The sequence below is a fragment of the Podarcis erhardii genome, assembly GCF_964252035.2.
Source record: "Podarcis erhardii genome assembly, chromosome: 4".
Lineage (NCBI taxonomy): Eukaryota > Metazoa > Chordata > Lepidosauria > Squamata > Lacertidae > Podarcis > Podarcis erhardii.
In genome coordinates, this window is record NC_138508.1 from 8,295,172 (window position 1) to 8,319,857 (window position 24,686).

Here is a 24,686-nt window from a genome sequence, read left to right on the forward strand (position 1 = left end):
ATCTGGTTGTTGAGAACCAGGATTATTATTATTATTATTATTATTATTATTATTATTATTATTATTATTATTATTTGTATACCGCCCTTCACCCGTAGATCTCTGGGCAGTTCATACCATAAAAATACAGGATGATGCAGCAGTCAGAGAGAGGAACTATGTCTAATCCCCTGTCATGAGGCTCCCTGGCTAGTGGTAATAATAATAATAATAATAATAATAATAATAATAATATCATCACCCAGGGAGCCTCTCACAAGATACGTACAAACCAACACACAACCATGCAAACAACACACAGAGCATATTCAGTTGAAAAAAATAAATTACTAAGATGCAGTTACATTTAGCAAAGTTTAAGATGAGCAATAATAATAATATTTATACCCCGCCCAGCTGGTTGGATCTCCCCAGCCCCTCTGGGTGGCTCCCAATTTTAAAAACATGATAAAAGGTCAAACATTAAAACTTCCCTAAACAGGGCTGCCTGTTTATAGCTCAGCTGCAACGGCGAGCCATGGGAGGGGAGCTTATGTGATTCTCTCTTTTTAGATAGGGGGCCATCTCTTTGTAGTCCAAACTGTTCACATAAAAGGCCCCGTTTCTCTAACGAGGGGAGGGGGTGATGATAGGGGGCAGCGGGAGAGGAAAAAGATCCAGATACCTTGCTTTTATATAATCAACTCTTTATTTTGTTCTATGTATATCGCGGTGTTCTTTTGTTACTGTGGGCAATGGCTGACGCAAATAAAGTTCATTCTTGCGTTTACAATTTTGTATTTTAGCTAATTTTTAAAACTACTGGTCTATGGCCGTAATAAAATGATCAATGGAGCAAAGAAAAAGCCACACTTCTTACTTGTTGACGGGCTTATAGATGGGCTGCAAGACCTGCTTGCTGTGATAATCTTTCAGCATCTCCTCCAAGACTGCGGCGTTCTCTGTCGGCGGCAAATGAGAGGGACAGGGAGGGGAAATAAAGCAGAGCCGTTGAACAGGAGGCGAAAAAGGAGGAGGAAGAGAGTCATCGTTGCAACACGAAGCCTAGCAAGCCCACTAGTCCTCATTAAGGTGTCTTCATTTATGGGGTAAACCTGTTTGCATACACTTGTAACTTTAAGCCTGAAGGCTGCCTTCAGGGATCTCACTGTGCTCTGCCTGATCCCAAGTAAACTTTCTTTTTGTTACTTACGAGTAACACTGTGGTGTCTTTATTATATTAGGAGGGATTCAAGGGGTCTTACCAGGAAAATATTACAACGCATTTCAACCTGGACAAGCCAGACTGAATTGCGTATTGTCTTAAGAAACTCACACGAGTTTGCAACATGTTTTCTTATCTTTTTTTCCTTTTTAAATATAATTATTTATTAGTTTTTTCTAAACATATCATTTTCAACAGTAATTAAACATACTTTTACATCTTATTCAAATTTTTGACTTCCATCAATCCTGTCTGAAAATTTTCCAATCTAATCTCTCAGTATGCATTTCTTATCTTCCCTATTACATTTCAAACTCATAACCAATATCTCTATCTTTTTCTACTTTGTAACACTTTGTATATTTCTCCTTACAAAACTTCTTGTAGTCCTACTAGCGTAATTTGTTGATTACAGTTGCTCTTCAAATAATTCATATACCGTATTTTTCGCTCTATAGGACGTACTTTTTCCCCTCCAAAAATGAAGGGGAAATGTGTGTGTGTCCTATGGAGCGAATGGAAGCTTTCACAGCCCTCCGTCTCGCTGTTCTAGCTTTGGGATGGCTGCACTGCCCTGCAGAGGCTACAAAGGATGTCCCCGAAGCCGCAAGCCTTTGGAGTGCAGCTGCGCTCCAAAGGCTTCAGGGATCTTTGAGGCTGGCGGTGGGGGAAAGCAGCGCTCCCCCCCCCAGCCCCACAAGCTCGGGGGGCAGAGGCAAGGCTGTTCCCTCACCTGCTGTTGCTGTTGTGCTGTTCCTTGACCTGCGCTTGAACGCACCTTGAACGCACCTTGTTTTAGAGGGGGAGAACAAGAAACAATTTTTTTTCTTGTTCTCCCCCTCCTATGGTCCAGTGCGTCCTAGGGTCCGGTGTGTCCTATAGAGCGAAAAATACAGTACAGTGGTGCCCCGCAAGACGAATGCCTCGCAAGACGGAAAACCCGCTAGACGAAAGGGTTTTCCGTTTTGGAGGTGCTTCGCAAAACGAATTTCCTATGGGCTTGCTTCGCAAGACGAAAATGTCTTGCGAATTCCTGCGGGTTTTTTTTTCCTCCCCCCCCCTTTTCTAAGCCGCTAAGCCGCTTATCAGCTGATCTGCTAAGCTGCTAAGCCACTTAACAGCTGATCCGCTAAGCCGCTTATCAGCTGATCCGCTAAGCCGCTAAACAGCTGATCCTCTAAGCCGCTTATCAGCTGATCCGCTAAGCCGGTAAGCCGCTTAACAGCTGATCCTCTAAGCCACTTAACAGCTGATCCGCTAAGCCGCTTATCAGCTGATCCGCTAAGCCGCTAAACAGCTGATCCTCTAAGCCGCTTATCAGCTGATCCGCTAAGCCGGTAAGCCGCTTAACAGCTGATCCTCTAAGCCGCTTATCAGCTGATCCGCTAAGCCGCTAAGCCGCTTATCAGCTGATCCGCTAAGCCCCTAAGCCGCTAATAGCGCTAATCCGCTAATCCGCTAATGGGCTTGCTTTGCAAGACGAAAAAACCGCAAGACGAAGAGACTCGCGGAACGGATTCTTTTCGTCTTGCGAGGCACCACTGTACTTCTTCCAATCTTCTGTAAAGACTTGCAACAAGTTTTCTGCTGTGTAAAGGGGAATGTAAGCTCTGCTAAGCAAAGGAACTTGCTGGCACAAGTTGGGAAGGATATTAATAAACAATATATCCTCTCCTGCCACCCTGAACATTCCCACACATGCAGGCAGAGGCTCTGGCACTGAGCCTGCCAATGAACGGGACTCAAGGAGGAGGGAATTTGACCACCCATAACAAACGGATAAAGCAAAGGTCCCCGGCCCCCCTCTTTCCTGCGCAAGGCTCGCTCACCTTTCTTCTCTGTGATCAGACGCACCAGGACTCCAATGGTGTCTTCGTTGGCATCTTCTATTCTGTAGGCAGGACTATTCCCTAAGGAGAAAAGGACAGCGGGATGAAAAACGCTCTCCCTGGCTTTGCTGACCTGCTCTGAAGCCAGCTGAGTCATAAAGGGTCAGTAGGTAACGCGAGTCAGTCCCTGGAACTACTGGAAGGCTCATTCGTACTTTGTGCAGCGATAACATTTTTATTTACAGAATATCTTTTTACACAGAAGTTTGGCCCACAAGCTGACTTGGCAAATACAGTGGCACTGGCTTCAGTTGTTTCTACAGTGGTACCCCGGGTTACATACGCTTCAGGTTACAGACTCCTCTAACCCAGAAATAGTACCTCAGGTTAAGAACTTTGCTTCAGGGTGAGAATAGAAATCATGCGGCCCCATTAGCTAAAGCAGTGCTTCAGGTTAAGAACAGTTTCAGGTTAAGAACGGACCTCCGGAACAAAAAGTACTTAACCTGAGGTACCACTGTATTGATGTTTTACCTGTTTGGCTATTTATGTAGTAGTTCATTATTCTTATTATTGCTATTATTATTATTACAGTGGTACCTCGGTTTAAGTACTTAATTCGTTCTGGAGGTCCGTTCTTAACCTGAAACTGCTCTTAACCTGAAGCACCACTTTAGCTAATGGGGCCTCCTGCTGCCGCCGCACCACCGGAGCACAATTTATTTTCTCATCCTGAAGCAAAGTTCTTAACCTGAAGCACAATTTCTGGGTTAGCGGAGTCTGTAACCTGAAGCGTCTGTAACCCGAGGTACCACAGTACTGGGAAAAAATATAATCTGTTTAGGAGACCATTGTAAGCAGATGAGAACATTAGCAGGATTTTAATCTCACTTGTAAAGTAACAAAGACTATGGGCATTTTAGACGGATGACAAATGGGGATAACAGACATGGAGATGTAAATACAGTCATACCTCGGGTTACAGACGCTTCAGGTTGTGTTTTTTCAGGTTGCGGACCTGCCGAAACCCGGAAGTACCAGAATGGGTTACTTCCGGTGCCCGCACATGCGCAGAAGTGCTAAATCGCTCTTTGCGCATGCGCGGAAGCGCCGAATCACGTCATGTGCGTGCGCAGAGGCGGCACAGTGGGTTGCGAATGTGCCCCCTGCACGGATCATGTTCACAACCCGAGGTTCCGCTGTATTTTAAATGAAAATTGCCAAAATCTATACTGCAGACATGAGCTGCCATATGTCCGGCAACCATACAACGTATGCCCTCTCAATTGGTTCTGTCAGAGAAATTGGCACCAATAAGAAACCAGAGGCCTTCCTCCTGGGCATGGTCGGCCAATTGGTGCCAAAGAAGGACAGAATTTTTTTTATGTATGCAACAACAGCAGCAAGAATACTCATCGTGAAGTATTGGAAGACACAAGACCTACCCACCCGGGAAGAATGGCAGATGAAGGTGATGGACTACATGGAATTGGCGGAAATGACTGGCAGAATCCGAGACCAGGGAGAAGAGTTGATAGAAGAAGATTGGAAGACATTTAAAGTTTATTTACAGAAACATTGTAAAATTAAGGAATGTTAGAAGGATGCTGGAATGAAGTTTTGTGGTTTAGCAGTAATCTTATAGAAATAAGTAAAATCGGATTATGAATAGGTGAGAATGTAAAGTCACAACGTATTAAGACGAATTATTAAGATAAAAGTAAAGATGGAAAGGATTTGCTGAAATTGCTAATTGAATTAGAATACAAAAAAGGGAGGTGTGAGGACGTCAGGGAAACACGTAAATGAAAGACAAGACATGGAAAGATTGAAATGTTTTTAATTGTTTTTAATTTTTCTGTATTTTGTATTTTTTGTGTTTTTTTTTCTTTCTCATTTCTGTAACCTTTTTTGAAACTTTAATAAATATTATTTTTTTTAAAAAAAGAAATTGGCACCAATACAGGTGCCACATACCTGCCCCACATTTGTAAGAACTTGATCTTTAAGTGTGGCAGCACCTACAACTCTGGAACTCCCTGCCTCTTGATCTCAGGCGCCTTCGCTGTACTATTTTTGACAGCTGCTGAAAGCATTGCTGTTTAGAAAAGTCTACCCAGATGTTTAGAAAGTTTATGCAAGTTTTTATCTGCCATTTTAACTTTTCGAAATTACTGTCGTTTTCTTCTTCTTGATAACTTTATTGTTTTGTCTTTTTTGGTAAACTGCCTTGAGGTTAGTTTTTTCTTTTTACCATAAACAGAAATATTAAAAGTCTAGCTCCGATGTGTATTTGCTGTGAAACAAAGAAACACCCTCATGGCAGCTATGCTTCGCCCTGAGTAATGCTACCTGGCTTAACAAAAGCTTTGCCCCAATATTGTGAGCAAAGGTTTCGTGATTTTAATTTAATAGCCTGCTTGTTGCTGGTGATACAAGAGGGAGGGGGACAATTTCTGGAGATTCTGTGGTGGAGTTCAGGAACCCATCAGCTCCTTACGACCTTCCTGAGTAAACAATGACCTCATAGTGGGGGTTAGACTTATGCGCAGGATTCCTGGTCCACAGCTGCAGCCTTGCCGGTAAAATCTGGGCTTTCCCCTTGGCCAACTCCTCTTCCTCTGACACTCTCTTCCTCCCCTGAGGCAGCAATGCTGGCCAAGTTGTCACTTGGCCAGTGCCAAATTTACGTATAAGCTAAACAAGTTATAGCTTAGGGCCCCACTCTCTGGGGACCCACCAAAAAATTAAAGGAAAAAAAACCTGGATGTACATTTCCAAAATATAAGATAAAAAACAAATAAAACCTACATACAGAAACAGAGTTATGTGTTGTGTAGGCTCCTATGATGCAAGTCATGGGCCCCACCTGCTAGCCTGCTCCCTAAAATATCACTGGTTTACTCATTTCTATATACACTGGTACCTCGGTTTACAAACAGTCCTGTTTACGAACTGTTCGTTTTATGAACTCTGCAAAATCGGAAGTGAACTTTATCTTGGTCTACGAACGGAAGATGGTGACAGCAGTCACAAAATTAAAAGACGCCTGCTTCTTGGGAGAAAAGCAATGACAAACCTAGACAGCATCCTAAAAAGCAGAGACATCACCTTGCCAACAAAGGTCTGTATATTTAAAGGTATGGTTTTCCCAGTAGTGATGTATGGAAGGGAGAGCTGGACCATAAAGAAGGCTGATCGCTGAATAATTGATGCTTTTGAATTCTGGTGCTGGAGGAGACTCTTGAGAGTCCCATGGACTGCAAGAAGATCAAACCTATCCATTCTGAAGGAAATCAGCCCTGAGTGCTCACTGGAAGGACAGATCCTGAAGCTGAGGCTCCAATACTTTGGCCACCTCATGAGAAGAGAAGACTCCCAGAAAAAGACACTGATGTTGGGAAAGATGGAGGGCACAAGGAGAAGGGGATGACAGAGGACGAGATGGTTGGACAGTGTTCTCGAAGCTACCAGCATGAGTTTGACCAAAATGCGGGAGGCAGTGGAAGACAGGAGTGCCTGGCGTGCTCTGGTCCAGGAGGTCACGAAGAGTCGGACACGACTAAACGACAAAACAACAACAACAACAAACGGAAGCTAAACAGTGGAAGGGCACTGGCGGCGGGAGGCCTCATTAGGGAAAAAACGGATTTAGTTTAAGAACAGACTTCAGGAACAGATTAAGTTCATAAACCGAGGTACAGTGCTGCCCCGCAAGACGAACGTCTCGCAAGACGGAAAACCCGTTAGACGAAAGGGTTTTCCGTTTTGGAGGCGCTTCGCAAAACGAATTTCCCTATGGGCTTGCTTCTCAATATGAAATGTCTTGCGAGTTCCTGCGGGTTTTTCCCCCTTCCCCCCCCTTTTCCTAAGCCGCTAAGCCGCTTATCAGCTGATCCGCTGATAAGCCGCTTATCAGCTGATCCGCTAAAAGCCGCTAAACCGCTAATAGCACTAATCCGCTAAGCTGTCAATGGGCTTGCTTCGCAAGATGAAAAAACCGCTATACGAAGAGCCTCACGGAACGGATTAATTTCATCTTGCGAGGCACCACTGTACCACTGTATATGGTGCCTACATTCTGCTTGAGATATCTATTAGGTTCATAAGTTACCTTATATTCAACACAAAAAACAGCGACCATTTGTTGTTGACAAAGGACAGCTGGACATATGAAGGGCCCCATTACCTTCAGGAGGTTAGGGCCTCATCAAACCTAAATTCGGCCCTATCTTGGCAGCCCTTCTTCGGCTTTGTCTTTTCTACCCTGCCCATAGGCAGAGTGGAACAAGCACAGCAGGACCAACCAACACACAACAAAGAGCACAAAGGAGATTATGACTGTTTGTACAGATGACAGCTTTAAAGAAGCAAATGGACACTCCCCGATACAACCAACGCCTTCAGAATGGGCACGTGCCTTGAATAGATGATGCGCCACAAAAGCTCTGCTGCTGGCAGACTTCGCAGCCAAGGGTGGAGCTGCTTTTAAGCAATGTCTAGGAAGAAGGGTGCAGGATCTGCACCCAAGATGAGCATGCAGCCTGTCCTTTTTGCTACACCAGAAGAAAATGGATATAGCCCTCTTGCATCAAGTCAGCTCATCTAGCCCCAAGTGTATGATCTGGGTGAGCTCCCGTTGCTCAGTCCCTGCTCCTGCCCACCTAGCAGTTCAAAAGCACCTCAAGTACAAGTAGATAAATAGGTACCACTCCGGTGGGAAGGTAAATGGTGTTTCCGTGTGCAGCTCTGGTTCGCCAGAAGCGGCTTAGTCATGCTGGCCACATGACCTGGAAGCTGTCTGTGGACAAATGCCGGCTCCCTCGGTCTATAGAGCGAGATGAGCGTGCAACCCCAGAGTCATCCGCAACTGGACCTAATGGTCAGGGGTACCTTTACCTTTTTTAAAGAACCCCTGGAAAGTTAAGTCCAGTCAAAGGCGACTATGGGGTTGTGGCGCTCATCTTGCTTTCAGGCCGAGGGAGCTGGCGTTTGTCCAGCTTTCTGGGTCATGTGACCAGCAGGACTAAACCACTTCTGGCGCAACGGGACTCCGTGACGGAAACCAGAGCACACAGAAACGCTATTTACCTTCCTGCCACAGCGGTACCTATTTATCTACTTGCGCTGGTGTGCTTTCGAACTACTAGGTTGGCAGGAGCTGGGACAGAGAAACGGGAGCTCACCCAGACGTGGGGATTCGAACCGCCAACCTTCCGATCGGCAAGCCCAAGAGGCTCAGGGGTTTAGACCACAGCGCCACCCACGGGCATTAATAACTGCATTGGTGGTGGGATTATACTGAAACATCCACACATAATTTGACATTATTCGTTGTTCTCCAATGCTTCCTGGATGACTAAGAGGTAATACGATAGCCTTGCGTACAAGGCATGATGGGGATCAGGAATAACCAAGATAGACATAATATTTGGCAAGGACCAAAAGGAACAATATGGTTTTAAACACAACACACAGGAAGAAGAAAGGAGAACTTCACTTGTGGATCATAAGTTATTAAATGTGTCAACACAAATTGAAGTTAGAACACGGTAGCTGTTGTATAAGGGATTATTATTAAGATTGGATTGTAACTGGATTGAATAACAGTTTGGAAGCAGAATTAAAGGGAATTATTATACCTTGAATAATAACCAGGCAGAGGGACTTCTTGGGGGTGGCACCCGCTCTGTGGAACGCCCTACCATCAGATGTCAAGGAAATAAACAACTATCTGACTTTTAGAAAACATCTGAAGGCAGCCCTGTTTAGGAAAGTTTTTAATGTTTGATGTTTTATTGTGTTTTTTATATTCTGTTGGGAGCTGCCCAGAGTGGCTGGGGAAACCTGGCCAGATGGGTGGGGTCCATATAATAAATAAATAAACAAATAAACAAACAAACAAAAATAAATTACTCTGTTGCCTTAATAGCTCCCTGAAAAGTGCACTCCGCACCGCTTGCAAAATGCGATGATTTGAAATACAGGGAGCGCCAATGGAGATCATAATCCGGAAGAGCTCACATCCCACCCTGGCCCTGCCCTGGCTCACCGTTCCTCTCAGATTTGGCCCCCTCCTCGTCCGTGTCTTTCTGGGCGGTGCAGTGATAGCCTTTCTTCATCAACAGGTTGCAGAAGAGGATCCCTAGCAGGCCCATCACGCAGAAGACTGGGACAATGGCCAAGACGGCGTACTGGGTGGCGCTCTCCTCCGGCTTCCCCTCTCGGGTGCCGTTGGCAGCCATCTTGTTGTCCCGCCTCTGCAGAGCTTCGGCGTTGCGTGCCAGGCGGGTCAGCCACTTCCTGGATCCTGAGAGGGTAAGGAATTGGGAGACATTGGTGGCATCACAAGATCAACCAGAATGTACCACCAGCCATGGGGTGACCCCCTCCCTGTCCTTGGCTCCAGCTCCAACAACTGATGGGCTCCCTGCCTTCTGCCATCCCAGTCCCAATGGAAACCAGGCACTGTGGCCTTAATGGATTTGGACTTTACCATTCCAGCTCCCTACAACAATTCCCAGAGAAGAACGGCAGATTAAGTTGATGGATTATACTCAAATGACAAAAATGACCGGAAGAATCAGAAATCAGGAAGACCAAAGTTTTAATAAGGAATGGGGAAGAAAATTTATAATTCATCTTACAAACCACTGAAAACAGTTAACATCGTTAGTAGGATTGGAGTAACACTTGTAGTTCAATGGCGAATTTTGGATATAATGGAGAAGTAAAAGGTTTGGATAATCACAAAAGATGCAAGAACAACGGGACCCACAAAGGGGAGGAGGGAAGTCCAGGAGATTCTTTAGAATTGTATTTTTATGTTGTATGTTGGATATGTGTTTTAAAAGCTTTAATTTAATTTTACGGGGCAAGAAACCAACAATTCCCAGATCCTCCCTTTTCCTTGATGCTCACTTACAGTAGGCTTTGAAAGCACAGCTGACCTTAGTGGCTCCCCTCTCTTTAAGCCGAGACGCTCAAAGGCTTTATTATTATTTACTTTATTTTATTATTTATCAAATTTATACGCTGCCCTTCATCTGAAGGTCACAAGGCGGTTGGCAACATAAAAACAACCAAGCCCATTCCATTGTGTCAAATGCCTTTTAGGCATCTGGAAGCAAAGCAGTGGTGTCAACGGAGCAGGGCGTGTAATCAAATTAAAACACCCTTTGACATCACATCCTGGTTGTTCCTACTTACAACAAAATCCACATTTCACCTGGAGATCATTTCTACAGTGTTCATTAGAATGCATGCTTGTGGCAGAATTTTACAACCTGCCTTTGCCACACAGGCATGCCTGATGGATGAATCAACCATGAATTTTTTCAACATTTGGGTATCAACAATTATTGCCACCATCTGCCCTGCAGAAATTCCTGTTGCAAGGTATGTCTGACTAGCCGTGATGCTTTCGCACCTTGTGTTGTAAGGAACTGCAATGTGCCCCTTGGACCCGTTCTGGTATTTGACAGCCAGACTACACAGAGGTGGAAACAGAAATCCTAGGGCTTGGAATTTCCTGCCTTTCTACACCACCTTGTTCAGAATAATAATAATAATAATAATAATATATTTATATCCCGCCCATCTGGCTGGGTTTCCCTGGCCACTCTGGGCGGCTTCCAACAAAACACTAAAATTCAATAACCTATTAAACATTCAAAGCTTCCCTAAACAGGGCTGTCTTCAGATGTCTTCTAAAAGTCTGGTAATTGTTGTTCTCTTTGACATCTGGTGGGAGGGCATTCCACAGGGCAGGTGCCACCACCGAGAATGCCCTCTGCCTGTTTCCCTGTAACTTGGCTTCTCGCAGCGAGGGAACCGCCAGAAGGCTCTTGGTGCTGGACCTCAGTGTCCAGGCAGAACTATGGAGGTGGAGACGCTCCTTCAGGTATACTGGACCGAGGCCATTTAGGGCTTTAAAGGTCAGCACCAACACTTTGAATTGTGCTCGGAAACGTGCTGGGAGCCAATGTAGGTCTTTCAAGACCAGCGTTATATGGTCTCGGCAGCCACTCCCAGTCACCAGTCTAGCTGCCGCATTCTGGATTAGTTGTAATTTCCGGGTCACCTTCAAAGGTAGCCCCACACAGAGTGCATTGCAGTAGTCCAAGCGAGACATAACCAGAGCATGCACCACTCTGGCGAGACAGTCTGCGGGCAGGGAGGGCCTCAGTCTGTGTTCCAGATGGAGCTTATGGCACCTCCATGGACATCTGTGAGTCCAAAATGACTCCCAGGCTGCGCACCTGGTCCTTCAGGGGCACAGTTACCCCATTCAGGATCAGGGAGTCCCCCACACCTGCCCGCCCCCCGTCCCCCAAAAACAGTAGTTCTGTGTTGTCAGGATTCAACCTCAATCTGTTAACTGCCATCCATCCTCCAATCGCCTACAGACACTCACACAGGAACTTCACCGCCTGCACTGGTTCTGATTTGAAAGAGATACAGGTTTCAAAAAATCCCTCAGACCCACCCAGTTAATCCGAAGGTTTGCACATGCACTGAGACACGCTGAGGTGTACCAAAGGGCACACCTGACAAGAAGCCAAAGAGAATTAGCATGATTCACTATAATCAACTTTTCTTCGTGTGACACAAGAGAGAATATCAGGTTGTAATTAATCCTTCAAGTTCCACTCAGCGCTGTGTTATATACAAGCCGTTGTCTGTTTTTAGGACCCGCCCTGTTTTCGTGATTCTAATTTGCTTTAAACGGTTTTTGATGATGTATTTTGAACTGTGGTACCCCACCCTGGGATCTGAGGGTGAAGGGCAGTAAAGGATAATATAGAAAAATAATAATCAGAGAGAAATAGACAAAAACCAGAAATTTAGCAACTCATCCTGGGACTCTTGGGTTTTTATTTTTTAAATGTACTTGCCCCGGTAACATTAACATGTCACTTTAAAGCAAGTCGTGACATGGTATCACTGCCTGGAATATTCCCCCACTGCCACTCACATGGGGAAGGGAAGCATCTGGGGCAACCACATCACACCCCACATTTCAACGCAACACAACTTTCCCAGGAAGAGAATAAGAAAGCAGCAGCAGTCAACTCGCATTTCTTGCCTCTCCCTATGAAGTTCCAAACTCTGAGGCCCTTTCAACTGCTGTAATATTTATTAGTACACTTGTATTCTGCCCTTTAGGGGATGCAGGTGGCGCTGTGGGTTAAACCACAGAGCCTAGGGCTTGCCAATCGGAAGGTCGGAGGTTCAAATCCCCGCGACGGGGTGAGGTCCCGTTGCTCGGTCCCTGCTCCTGCCAACCTAGCAGTTCGAAAGCATGCCAAAAGTGCAAGGAGATAAATAGGTATCGCTCCGGCAGGAAGGTAAACGGCGTTTCAATGCTCTGGTTCGCCAGAAGCGGCTTAGTCATGCTGGCCACATGACCCGGAAGCTGTCTGCGGACAAAGGCCGGCTCCCTTGGCCTATAGAGCGAGATGAGCACACAACCCCAGAGACGGTCACGACTGGACCTAATGGTCAGGGGTCCCTTTACCTTTACTTTGCCCTTTAAATTTCATTTATTGCATTGGAGATTTTGTAAACAGAGCTGCCACCGTGGTATACAAGATAAAAGGCAAAAGATTACAAATTCAATGAATGAAAAGCGGCGGAACTATTTCTACAATTTTATCCCATTGCATAAAATCATACCCCAAGGGTCATCTAGATGTCAAAGAGCAGAACAACTACCAGACTTTTAGAAGACACCTGAAGGCAGCCCTGTTTAGGGAAACTTTTAATGTTTGATGCATTACTGTATTATTTTAATATTTTTTTGGAAGCCGCCCAGAGTGGCTGGGGAAGCCCAGCCAGATGGCGGGGTATAAAATTATTATTATTATTATTACTATTACTATTACTATTATTATTATTATTATTATTATTATTATTATTAGTCCAACCCCCTGCAATGCAGGAATCTCAACTCGCAATCCCCCATCCAACGACTGGCTCACACTTCAGGGAAAGCCTTTTTAAACAAAACCGTCTTCCGGAGGTAGCTAAATATCACAATGCGAGGCGCTTGTCTTATTCCAGCTGGCAAATGATTCCAGAGGGCTGGAGCTGCAACACTAAAAGCCTCTTTTCTGGGACAAGCTAAGCACACCTTTGGGGAACCTGGTGCTCTCAAGCAGTGCCACACCTGAGGAGCACAGTTGCTGGGGAGAACATCTTTTATGTCACTTTAAGTCGTCCATCAAAGAACTGAAGGTAACCCAGGTGATCTCCCACCCAGGCCCTGAGCTGCTTCACTTCAGCAAGATAACCTAACCTGCAGACCACGCCCAGCCAGCTCCTTCCCTCTCCAGCTTGAATGGAAATAAAACATTCCCTTTTTTTTGCACCTCCGCCATCTTTTGCTCTCACCTGAGCATCCTGGGAGGCCTTTGGGGGCAGACAAACAAGGCAGGCAGGTGGCGTTTGGGTCTGTCTCACCTTCAGGGCTATAATATCTGTGGATGGAAAGAAGAGAGATGATCAGGTTAAAGGCTGGCATCTCAGAGATGCTCCAGAGAAACTGGCATATCCCACCAGGACAAAGATCCCCAACAGGTCCCCTCCAGACTTTGAAATTTCACAGCTGGATGTACATTTCCAAAATATAAGACAAAAAAACAAGTAAAATAAAACCTACATACAGCAACAGTGTTTTGTGTTGCGTAGGCACTATGATGCAAGTAATAGGCCCCACCTGCTAGCCTGCTCCCTCAAATATTACTGGTTTGCTCATTTCTTATGTGCAAATGGCTTTAGATACTTATTAGGTCCATAAGGCAGCCCTGTTTAGGGAAGCTTTTAATGTTTAATAGGTTATTGTATTTTAATATTCTGTTGGAAGCCGCCCAGAGTGGCTGGGGAAACCCAGCCAGATGGGTGGGGTATAAATAATAATAATAATAATAATTATTATTATTATTATTATTATTATTATTATTAATTTACCATACAGCATATGTTCAACAACAACAACAAAACAGCGACAATTAATTAATTTTTTAATTAATTAATTAATTTTTGTTTTTTGTCTTGTTATTGTATGGAAAATTTCAATAAATATTATTTTAAAAAAACAACAACAGATGTCTTCTAAAAGTGAGGTGGTTGTTTGTTTTCTTGACATCTGATGGAGGGCGTTCCACAGGGAGGGTGCCACCACCGAGAAGGCCCTCTGCCTGGTTCCCTGTAAGCTCACTTTTCGCAGTGAAGGAACCGCCAGAAGGCCCTCGGAGCTGGACCTCAGTGTCCGGGCTGGACGATGGGGGTGGAGACGCTCCTTCAGGTATACTGGGCCTTTGAGGCCATTTAGGGCTTTAAAGGTCTGCACCAACACTTTGAATTATGCTCGGAAACGAATATGGACATTTGCACAGAATGAATATGAATATGAATGAATGTGGACATTTCCATAGAAAACACAGGCAAGAGTTAGGTCACGACAGAAGTACAGTGGTACCTCTGGTTGTGAACGGGATCCGTTCCGGAGCCCCATTCGCTACATGAGCAGAACGCAACCCGTGTCTGCGCATGTGCTGGTTGCAATTTGCCGCTTCTGGTCCATGGGGTCACGAAAAGTCGGACACGACTAAACGACTAAACAACAACAACAATGTAAAAATCCTGAGGATCCGTGGGCTTTTACCTCCCCCCCCTCCCAGGCAGCCTCATTTATCATTAGCGTCCCTTATCTCTCTCCCGATCCCACCAATCAGCTGCTTCCTTTCAACACTCCTTTCCCTCTTGTTTGCCTTAGTGTCTTTTCCTTAGCTGGAGCAGTATTTTGCTCCTCCTTTTCTTCTAATTTCTCTCCTCATTGCTTTAGTCTACCTGTCTCCTCTCCTTGCAAGTTTGCTGTCTTTACCTCCCCGCTCCCAGGCAGCCTCCTTTATTGCTAGCCTCCCTTATCTCCCTCCCGATCGCTTGCCGATCAGCGGCTTCCTTTCAACACCCCCTTCCCTCTTTCAAAAAACAAACAAACCATGATCTGCTTTTCGCCCCTGGGCAATTCGGCTCCAGGGACCACACATTAGCTCCGTAAGACGCGCAGACATTTCCCCTTACTTTTCAGGAAGAAAAAAGTGCGTCTTATGGAGCGAAAAATGCAGTAAGTTCAAATCCAAATCCTGCCACAATTTCACATTTGTGCAAAACTTTATATTCTGACATGCCGGTATGTTGCCAATTGACTCTCGTACAAGGCTCCGTGTTTGCCAGAGAGCTGCAACGCTGCCCGCAGCGCGGGAGGGTTTGGCGCAGGTGTGTCTGCCCTGCAAGAGAACAGACGGTAAAGCAATAAGCGGCATTACCCGGGCATGCAGTCCCCGCACAAGGTGTCCGCCACGGCTGTTCCAGGGCTGGCATGGACCCTTCTCTTGGCTTCGCAGTGGGTATGCAGCAAGCAGAATTCTAGCCCGTAGCTGGGAGAGAAGGTTCCCGTCGAGCAAGCCTTGCAAATCATTCCCAGTCCTTTCCCATAGCCACATGTCTAGGGTGGGAAATCAAAGAAAAAGCAGAGTTAAGATGCCACAAGCTCAACCAGGCAGGGATGTGTGTAGTTCCTTATACCTCACTTCCCTTCCAGCTGTTGGACTGAAGTCCGTGGCTGGGAAGTGGCGGAATCTTCACGAAAATCCCAACACTCGTGAGATGGGCGAGAGGGTTCCCTATTAAAAGGCTGGATTCTGGGCTTGAATGCAAATATAATAATAATAATAATAATAATAATAATAATAATAATAATAATAATAAAGTTGTGCTCCCTTTACAAGTTTGGTCTGGCTGAAAAGTAAGGTGAGATACATACTAGATTTGGGGAGGGGGCCAGATAGCTCGGCTAGTTTCTGATCCATTCTGATAGAATAAAATAATAATAATAAATTTTATTTATACCCTGCCCTCCCCAGCCAAGACTGGGCTCAGGGCAGCTAACACCAATAAAATCACAATAAAAACATAATGGGGGGGGGACAATTTAAAATACAGGTTAAAATACAATTTAAAATGCAGCCTCATTTTAAAAGTAGCCCATAGATCAAAACCATAAGGGGAAGGAAACATAAGGGTCAGACAGTCCAAACCAAAGGCCAGACGGAACAGCTCCGTCTTGCAGGCCCTGCAGAAAGATGTCAAGTCCCACAGGGCCCTGGCCTCTTGTGACAGAGCATTCCACCAAGTCGGGGCCAGTACTGAAAAGGCCCTGGCCCTAGCTGAGACCAATCTAACGACCTTGCGACTTGGGACCTCCAAAGTGTTGTCATTTGTGGACCTTAAGGTCCTCCGCGGGGCATGCCAGGAGAGGCGGTTCCGTAGGTACGTGGGTCCTAGGCTTTAAAGGTTGAGATGCCACAAGCTGAACCAGGCAGGGATGTGTGTAGTTCCTTACACCTCACTTCCCTTCCCTTCCAGCTTTTGGACTGACGTCAACCGCTGGGTTGTGGCGGAATCTTCACGACACTCGCAAGGCGGGTGAGAGGGTTCCCTATTAAAAGGCTGGATTCTGGGCTTGAACGTTGCAAACAGTGAATGAAATGCACAAGATTCCTCCCTGCTGAAGTTGGATATGCTCTTTTTTTTTTGCTACTGGCCTTCGTAGTGGGAAATGGGATTTGAGACGGAAAAGCAGGAAATCAGATTGTGGCAAAAAAGAGAGAAGAAGCTGTTGAGCATCAGCTCTGTATAATCTAAAGGTCTAGGCTCTAAAGCAGGGTGGATAAAAAAATCAATGATTTTTTTTTAAAAAAAATTCAAATAATTGGATTTTTAAAATTTTAATCAGATTTTTTAAAAAAATAATAATCAGATTTTTAAAATAAAATACTTTTGGAGGAAAAATCTTGCTAAAGATAGTTTTCTCTTTAAGTTACATTATAGTCCAGAGGCTATTCATCAGGAAATAAGGATTTGTTTTAAGTTTTTCATGTGTGCTAAAACTCAGTCTAAGTTTTGTTTTTTAAACACGTTTAACCACGTCAGTTAACAAACATGGATACATATGCTATAATGTTATTGTTTTAGTTAAATAAATTGTTTAAATTGTTATTAAGGAAATGATTATTTTTTTCCTTCTGATAAAGTACAGCAGAAAAGTTGACCAAATATAAACAGTTAACTTATTAAACCTCACAATAATTCCATAATTACCTGTCAATGTATTTCTAATAGTATAACCAAATCAGTAATTTTTGATATAACTGTAAAAACTACTCTGAAAGTGTATTATTCCAAAAATGAAATCTTCCTCTGGTTGTAAATATCAAGATTATTCCAACAAGAATGAGTCTTTCTGTAAAAAAAATGATTTAAATCCAGTCTTACTGACTAGTGATTTAAATTGATTTGATTTAAATCAAATCTACCCTGCTCTAAAGGGACTGCAACCATCGGGAAGAAAAATAAGCGGCAGTTAATATAGTAGGCCCTGTTTATAGAAAGGCGCATTGCTCAATGGCTGTCTTGTTTACAGAACACAGCTGCCTGGAGTTAGGAGAAAACAGTGCTAATGCGATGCCAATTTGGAAGCAAAAGCTTAAAAAGAACAGCCACAAAAATGTGGCCCAGCATGCTTCGCCCCAGAAAGGCCTTTTCAGCTTTGAGGAGCTCCCGTTCCGAGAACGACATGCATGCTGCAACATATAAAAGAAAACTAAAAATTGTGAGTGTAAAACCTTCAGGCTGTAGCTTTGTCAGACACATCTAATTGCCCGTGGTTAGGTGAAAGCATAAATAGACAAGAATGCTAGAATACTATAGTTTCCCATTCTGCAAAACCAAAAGAGGAACATTTTTTAAATCAAGCCATTTCCCTCAATAAACCCGGCAATGCTATTATTATTATTATTATTATTATTATTATTAATGTGAATGCATGTTGAGGCAGCGGCATGTTTTGTGAATGAAAGCTCTTGGCATTAATAAATGTTGTTGCTGATTCGGTCCTGATTCGGTGCTGAAATGTGCTGCCTGCAGAAATGACGCAAATAATTGCATAATTTAGGGGAAATATAATTCAGCAACCCCTTTGGTTTTGGAAATGCCAGTAGGCTTTGCCACAAGGTTTTTCCCCTCCCCACAAGAGCAGCATCAAGTATCTCCAAGAGTAGATTCAGATCCATAGGGACTAGAAACTTTGATTTTAAATGGATGAATGAAAACGAAAGCACCCGTTTAGCACTGATGCAGCTGGGCTGCAGAGGCCAGGCATTCGGAAACATCTCAGGTAGGTTTGCTTACCCTGTCTGGCTCCTCTCCCGGAGGACACCCTTCGCAAGGGAGACAGTAGCCTTTGGAACTCCAGTACTCTTGACTGCCGCATGCTTGTGCCTGATGCCAGAAGAAGGCCTAAAAAAGGAAAAGGGAGAGAATTTGGCACTCTGTTTTTTTTTATAATAGATTTTATTAAAGTTTGAAGGTTACAGAAAGAAAAATAGAAAAAGTTAAACAAACAAACCACAAAAAAACCCCAAACACAAATCCAACCTTTACATAACTTTCTTTCCTTTGCTTATTTCCTTGACCTCCTCACACCTCCCTTTTTTGTATTCTAGCTCAATTAGATATTTCAGCAAATCCTTTCCATCTTTGTTTTTATCCTAAAAATTTATCTTGATATACTATAATTTTACATTCTCCTCTTTCACTAATTACCAATCCATTTTTACTTAATCCTTTATAACATTTCTGCTAAAACCACATAGCTTCATTCCAACATCCTTCTAACATTCCTTAATTTTACAATGTTTCTGTAGGTAAACTTTAAATTTTTTCCAATCTTCTTCCACCGACTCTTCTCCCTGGTCTCGGATTCTGCCAGTCATTTCCGCCAGTTCCATATAGTCCATCACCTTCGTCTGCCATTCTTCCTGGGTGGGTAAATCTTGTGTCTTCCAGTACTTTGCATTAAGTATTCTTGCTGCTGTTGTGGCATACATAAAAAAAGTTCTGTCCTTCTTTAGAGAATTTGGCACTCTGATGTCTGCAGTGTTCAGCTCCTGAAGCCAGCCAGAGCCAACTGCACTACCAGGCTGTCTCCAGGCTGCTGAGGCTGCCGCTGCCACGTTTCCCAGGAACAGATTTGCAAATCCAGGGACTGTCCCCGGGAACTGGGAACTTAACCTGAACTTAACCTGAACTTAACATATAGAATAAGAGAACAAGAAGAACATGCTTTTAGAGAAGATTGGGAAACGTTTATTGAATATATGGGGGGAAATTGTGTACACCTGAAAACGTGGGCAGCATTAAGATAAATTCAACAGCGCACCGTATTTTTCGCTCTATAAGATGCACCTGACCATAAGACGCACCTAGTTTTTAGAGAAGGAAAACAAGAAAGCAATGCACAGCCTCTTGGGCAAAGAGGCAGGAGCGCTCCCGCTGCGCTCAAGAGGCTTTGTGTGGCTATCGCTGAAGCCAGAAGAGCAAGAGGGATCGGTGCGCACCGACTCTTGCTCTTCTGGCTTCAGCGATAGCTGCACAGCATGCATTCGCTCCATAAGACGCACACAACATTTTCCCTTACTTTTTAGGAGGGGGAAAGTCTGTCTTATAGAGCGAAAAATACGGTAAATAAGTTTTGGTGGATGCAGTAATGGAATACTGAATGGTTTGTTGTTGTTGTTGTTGTTGTTGTTTAGTCGTGTCCGACTCTTCGTGACTCCATGGACCAGAGCACGCCAGGCACTCCTGTCTTCCACTGCCTCCCGCAGTTTGGTCAAACCCATGCTGGTAGCTTCAAGAACACTGTCCCACCATCTCGTCCTCTGTTGTCCCCTTCTCCTTGTGCCCTCCATCTTTCCCAACATCAGGGTCTTTTCCAGGGAGTCTTCTCTTCTCACGAGGTGGCCAAAGTACTGGAGCCTCAGCTTCAGGATCTGTCCTTCCAGTGAGCACTCAGGGCTGATTTCCTTCAGAATGGATCGGTTTGATCTTCTTGCAGTCCATGGGACTCTCAAGAGTCTCCTCCAGCACCATAATTCAAAAGCATCCATTCTTCGGCAATCAGCCTTCTTTATGGTCCAGCTCTCACTTCCATACATCACTACTGGGAAAACCATGGCTTTAACTATACAGACCTTTGTTGGCAAGGTGATGTCTCTACTGAATGGTTTAGTTTGTGTAAAATATGCAGGGATTTATGATATGCAAATTGAACCACGGAAAGAGAAGAAGGGAAGTCACTGACATTTTGAGGTTTTTTAAATGAATGTTCTAAAGTGTAAAACAGAAAATTTAATAAAAATAATACACATACACACAAAAAAATGTATCTTGAAATGGAAGCCATTCTGATGGTGTTGAGAGAGAGAATTCACTGCCTCCCGAGGGAGCCTGTTTTACAGTTGAACAACTCCTAAAAGGCACACCATGGCCCCCTCAAAGAATGAGAAGCTCCAGAGTCTGTCTTGCACGCAGTGAAGTCGCCAGAAGTCGACAACTGCTGTGGTTGTGTGTTTTTATAAGTCTTTGCTGCAAGCAGATGGAAGAAAGTTCCTGCAGGTGATGCCAAATGACTGGGATTTTTCTTTCCCTTGCAAAGCTGGACTTTGCTTCCTGAAAAGATGGACTAGATGCCTGCTCTCCTAAGTCCCCAATTCCATACACATCCAGGTAGGTTTTTGTCCACACTGTAACCAGGACTGTGTCCTGCATGGTAAAGGTAAAGGGACCCCTGATCATTAGGTCCAGTCGCGGACGACCTTGGGGTTGCGGCGCTCATCTCGCTTTATTGCCCGAGGGAGCCGGCGTACAGCTTCCGGGTCATGTGGCCAGCTGGCCTAAGCCACTTCTGGCGAACCAGAGCAGTGCACGGAAACGCCATTTACCTTCCCGCCAGAGCAGTACTTGTTTATCTACTTGTACTTTGATGTGCTTTCGAACTGCTAGGATGGCAGGAGCAGGGACCGAGCAACGGGAGCTCACCCCATCGTGGGGATTCGAACCGCCGACCTTCTGATCGGCAAGCCCTAGGCTCTGTGGATTAACCCACAGCGCCACCCGCGTCCTGCATGGTACCCGAGGGCAAATGCACCCATCTTTCATTTGACAAGAGGCACGGGGAAAGTTCAAGGCAGGGAAAAGGAAGAATTGGGAGCAGATGCTACAGAGCCAGATAACCGATGCCAGAACCTTCAGTTGCAATAAAAATATAAAATTACAACATAATTAAAAACAAAACCAGCCCATAAAGCAAACCGCAGCGAAAGAAAAACCACAGCATGCCGGGAAATAGAGAATGAGCTCAGGGAGACTTTGTACGAACTGCTTGCTCGAGAAAGGATCTCTCCACACTGAGTACAGTGAAACTATGGGATTTGTTCACAGGGATTAGACCTATTCAGGGAGGCTAACGCTGTCTCTGCTGGAATATGAAATGGCGCATCTGCATTGGCATTCCGCCGGCTCTTAAAGATGCATCTGTTTACGGCAAGCGGTCCCCTGATCTTCTGACCTGAACTTCCTCAGCTAGCTGTTTTCACTGCTGTTTTTAATTCTTATCCTCTTCTAATGACTCGTCTCCACTGCTCAATTTAATGACGGAGGATTTCAACGTATGGATGGAATTGTTTTATTGTGCATTTTAATTATGTTGGGTACATTTCTAAAATTGGTTTCACAGCTCTTACTATCAGGAAGCTTTTCCTGATGTTTAGTCGGAATCTCCTTTCTTGTAACACTCAAAGCCATGGGTTCGAGTCCTACCCTCCAGAACAGGAGGCAAAGTAAGAAGTATATAAGTAGATGAATTACTACTAAGGCTATCAATGGCTGCTACCATCACTGTTGGGTGCAGAAGAGTCTCCAAATAATATTTTCTGGGAAACACAAGTGATTTTCTTGGCCCACGGCCAAGGACCATAGCAAGCATGAGTTTGGGAACTGGAGCATCATCAATGATCTCCACAAATTGCGGCTTCGCAGATCACGAAAGTAAACTTTTTATCCCTCTGACTCAGTAAAAAAAAAAACACAACACCACGAAACAAAAACAAGACTCAGAAATGCAGCAGTGGCACAAAAAACAGACGCCCATTCAGCTGACTTTTCCAGGTTTCGTGGACGCAACCTCTGAAGTATTTGGAGGAGGAGAAGGTGGCAATCGGGCGTTGCCTTGCATGGGTTGGACTAGATGACCCTTGGGTCCCTTTAACTCTACAACTGCAGCTTTGAAGACGCTCGGGCTCAGGACGAAAGGGAGAAATGTGCTATGAGGAAGGCACGCTTGGCAAACCTCCACCATGATCAACTCCTGCCCGGAAACCAATGTCCCCACTGTGGAAGGACGTGTGGATCCAGAATTGGCCTCCACAGTCACTTACGGACTCACTGCTAAAACCGTGTTCATGGAAGACAATCTTACTCGGCCACGAGGAATCGCCAGCCAAAGAAGAAGAAGTATGAGTCGCTGCTCTGTGCTAGCCTCCTTTCCAGATAGGGGGAAAGGATGATACCTTTGGTAAAAGCTGTTCTCTAACTGGAGCGCTCGCAGGCCAGTGTTTCCCAGTTGTCGGTGTTTATACTGCATTTTTTTAGAGAGTCTTCAAACCTCTTTTGTTGACCACCAGCATTACGCTTTCCATTTTTAAGTTCGGAATAGCGTAGTTGCTTTGGAAGACGATCATCAGGCATCCGCACAACATGACCAGTCCAGCGAAGTTGATGTTGAAGAATCATTGCTTCGACACTGTTGATCTTTGCTTCTTCCAATATACAGAGCAGTGACTCATACAGAGAGGCATTAGCCACCCTCCTCTGGCACAGCACAAACTCCAGCTGCATCTCTGCTTCAGGGGTGATTAAATGCTCCACCACTCATACCCAAGACAGAGAAGGGGACCATTACCTGTCCTAAGGAAAGAGTCGAGGTCAAGAAATGCATTGAGTTGGAGCCCCCTCTGTAGACAAACACTTTGTCCTTCCAGGAGCTTCTCATGATTAATATTTGGAAGATTTATTGTCGCACCAGCAGTTCCTTCCTGACCCGTAAATGTTCTTTGGCAGACAGTTTGGGCACGACAGGTCCAGATGGCAACCTTGAGGGAACCCAGGAAGACCCAACAGACAAGTCTCTTTGAAGCCATCAACGTCTTTGCACTTAAACCCCACTTGGGATTGGCCAGCTGGGCTTTGCTCTCGCCTCTTTCCCAAAATAGACTCCTGACTGAGGCGGGGGGGTGGGCAGGCCATGTACGGGACCCCAGCCAACAAGGGGAAGTTTTCCAAGGGAAGGAAACAAAACCACAATGGGCAGGTCTGAACTGCAACCCACATTGCCACATGTTCTAAAATGCTGCCTGGGCACTCATTATGCCAGGGGGCTGCTCTGTCATCTTAAACTGGCGGTGAGTCAGTTCTTGCCAGCGCAGGCAGACCTCTAAGAGCTCTGAGAAACTCAGCCATCAGGAGAAGGGAGGTGGCCAAGATCGTCTGAATATCTGCAGAATGCAGGGGCCTTTAAGACCATCATTTTGGACTCACAGCTGTCCATGGAGGTGCCATAAGTTCCATCTGGAACGCAGACTGAGACCCTCCCTGCCCGCAGACTGTCTCCCCAGAGTGGTGCATGCTCTGGTTATCTCTCGCTTGGACTACTGCAATGCGCTCTGTGTGGGGCTACCTTTGAAGGTGACCCGGAAACTGCAACTAATCCAGACTGTCCTTTAATAATAATAATAATAATAATAATAATAATAATAATAATAATAATATATTATACCCCGCCCATCTGGCTGGGCTTCCCCAGCCACTCCGAGTGGCTTCCAACAAAATATTAAAATACAGTAATGCATCAAACATTAAAAGCTTCCCTAAACAGGGCTGCCTTCAGATGTGTTCTAAAAGTCAGATAGTTGTTTTTCTCTTTGACATCTGGTGGGAGGGCGTTCCACAGGGCGGGTGCCACCACCGAGAAGGCCCTCTGCCTGGTTCCCTGTAACTTGGCTTCTTGCAGGGAGGGAACCGCCAGAAGGCCCTTGGAACTGGACCTCAGTGTCCAGGCTGAATGATGGGGGTGGAGACGCTCCTTCAGGTCTACTGGGCCTTTGAGGCCGTTTCAGGCTTTAAAGGTCAGCACCAACACTTTGAATTGTGCTCAGAAACGTACTGGGAGCCAATGTAGGTCTTTCAACAGTAAAGAGCCAGTAAGATGCCTTGCTTGGCTGATGTGGATTTTATCCACAGGCAGGGAATCTTTGATTCCCTCCTCCCTCTGCCAATAGACCATCACATCCTCAGGTTTACTACTGATCTGGGTATGTGCATAAGAAAGGGAAATATTTGCAAAGCAGTGGAGGCTGAGATTTCCGGTGTAAATACTGTTGGGACCACTTTTCCCACACGGCGCGAGAGGCAACAGGTCAAGTCATGCAGGAAAAATCGCACTTACCATCAGGAGGCTGAGGGCTGAGAAGAAATTCAGGGTCCTCTTCATCTTGAGGGGTTCAGTTTCAAAGCAGCCGCAAAACGAAGCTGTCAGGGGGGCAGAGAACAGAGAGTTTACTGACGGAGGCCCAGCCTTTTATACTCTCCTCCGAACAGGCTGTGGTCCCAGCTCCCTTGAATGAACTGTGTTTACCTCCATCCACCATACAGTTCTGTTTACCCCTGCAAATTACAGTCAATTGCACAGGAAA

General features: G+C 45.0%; 1 protein-coding gene across 3 annotated transcripts in view; it reads right to left on the reverse strand.

Moving 5' to 3' along the window:
- RELT (RELT TNF receptor) overlaps positions 1-24,686 on the reverse strand; it is an 83,287-nt gene that overhangs the window by 14,479 nt on the left and 44,122 nt on the right. For all 3 annotated transcript variants that reach the window (XM_081860556.1, XM_081860558.1, XM_081860557.1), the window contains exons 2-8: positions 24,440-24,522; positions 18,289-18,396; positions 15,366-15,544; positions 13,429-13,514; positions 9,086-9,343; positions 3,034-3,114; positions 860-941 (exon numbers count right to left, since the gene is read on the reverse strand). In XM_081860556.1, the coding sequence (XP_081716682.1) occupies positions 860-941; positions 3,034-3,114; positions 9,086-9,343; positions 13,429-13,514; positions 15,366-15,544; positions 18,289-18,396; positions 24,440-24,484 (839 nt within the window). In that variant the 5' untranslated portion in view covers positions 24,485-24,522. The remainder of the gene's footprint in view (positions 1-859; positions 942-3,033; positions 3,115-9,085; positions 9,344-13,428; positions 13,515-15,365; positions 15,545-18,288; positions 18,397-24,439; positions 24,523-24,686) is intronic.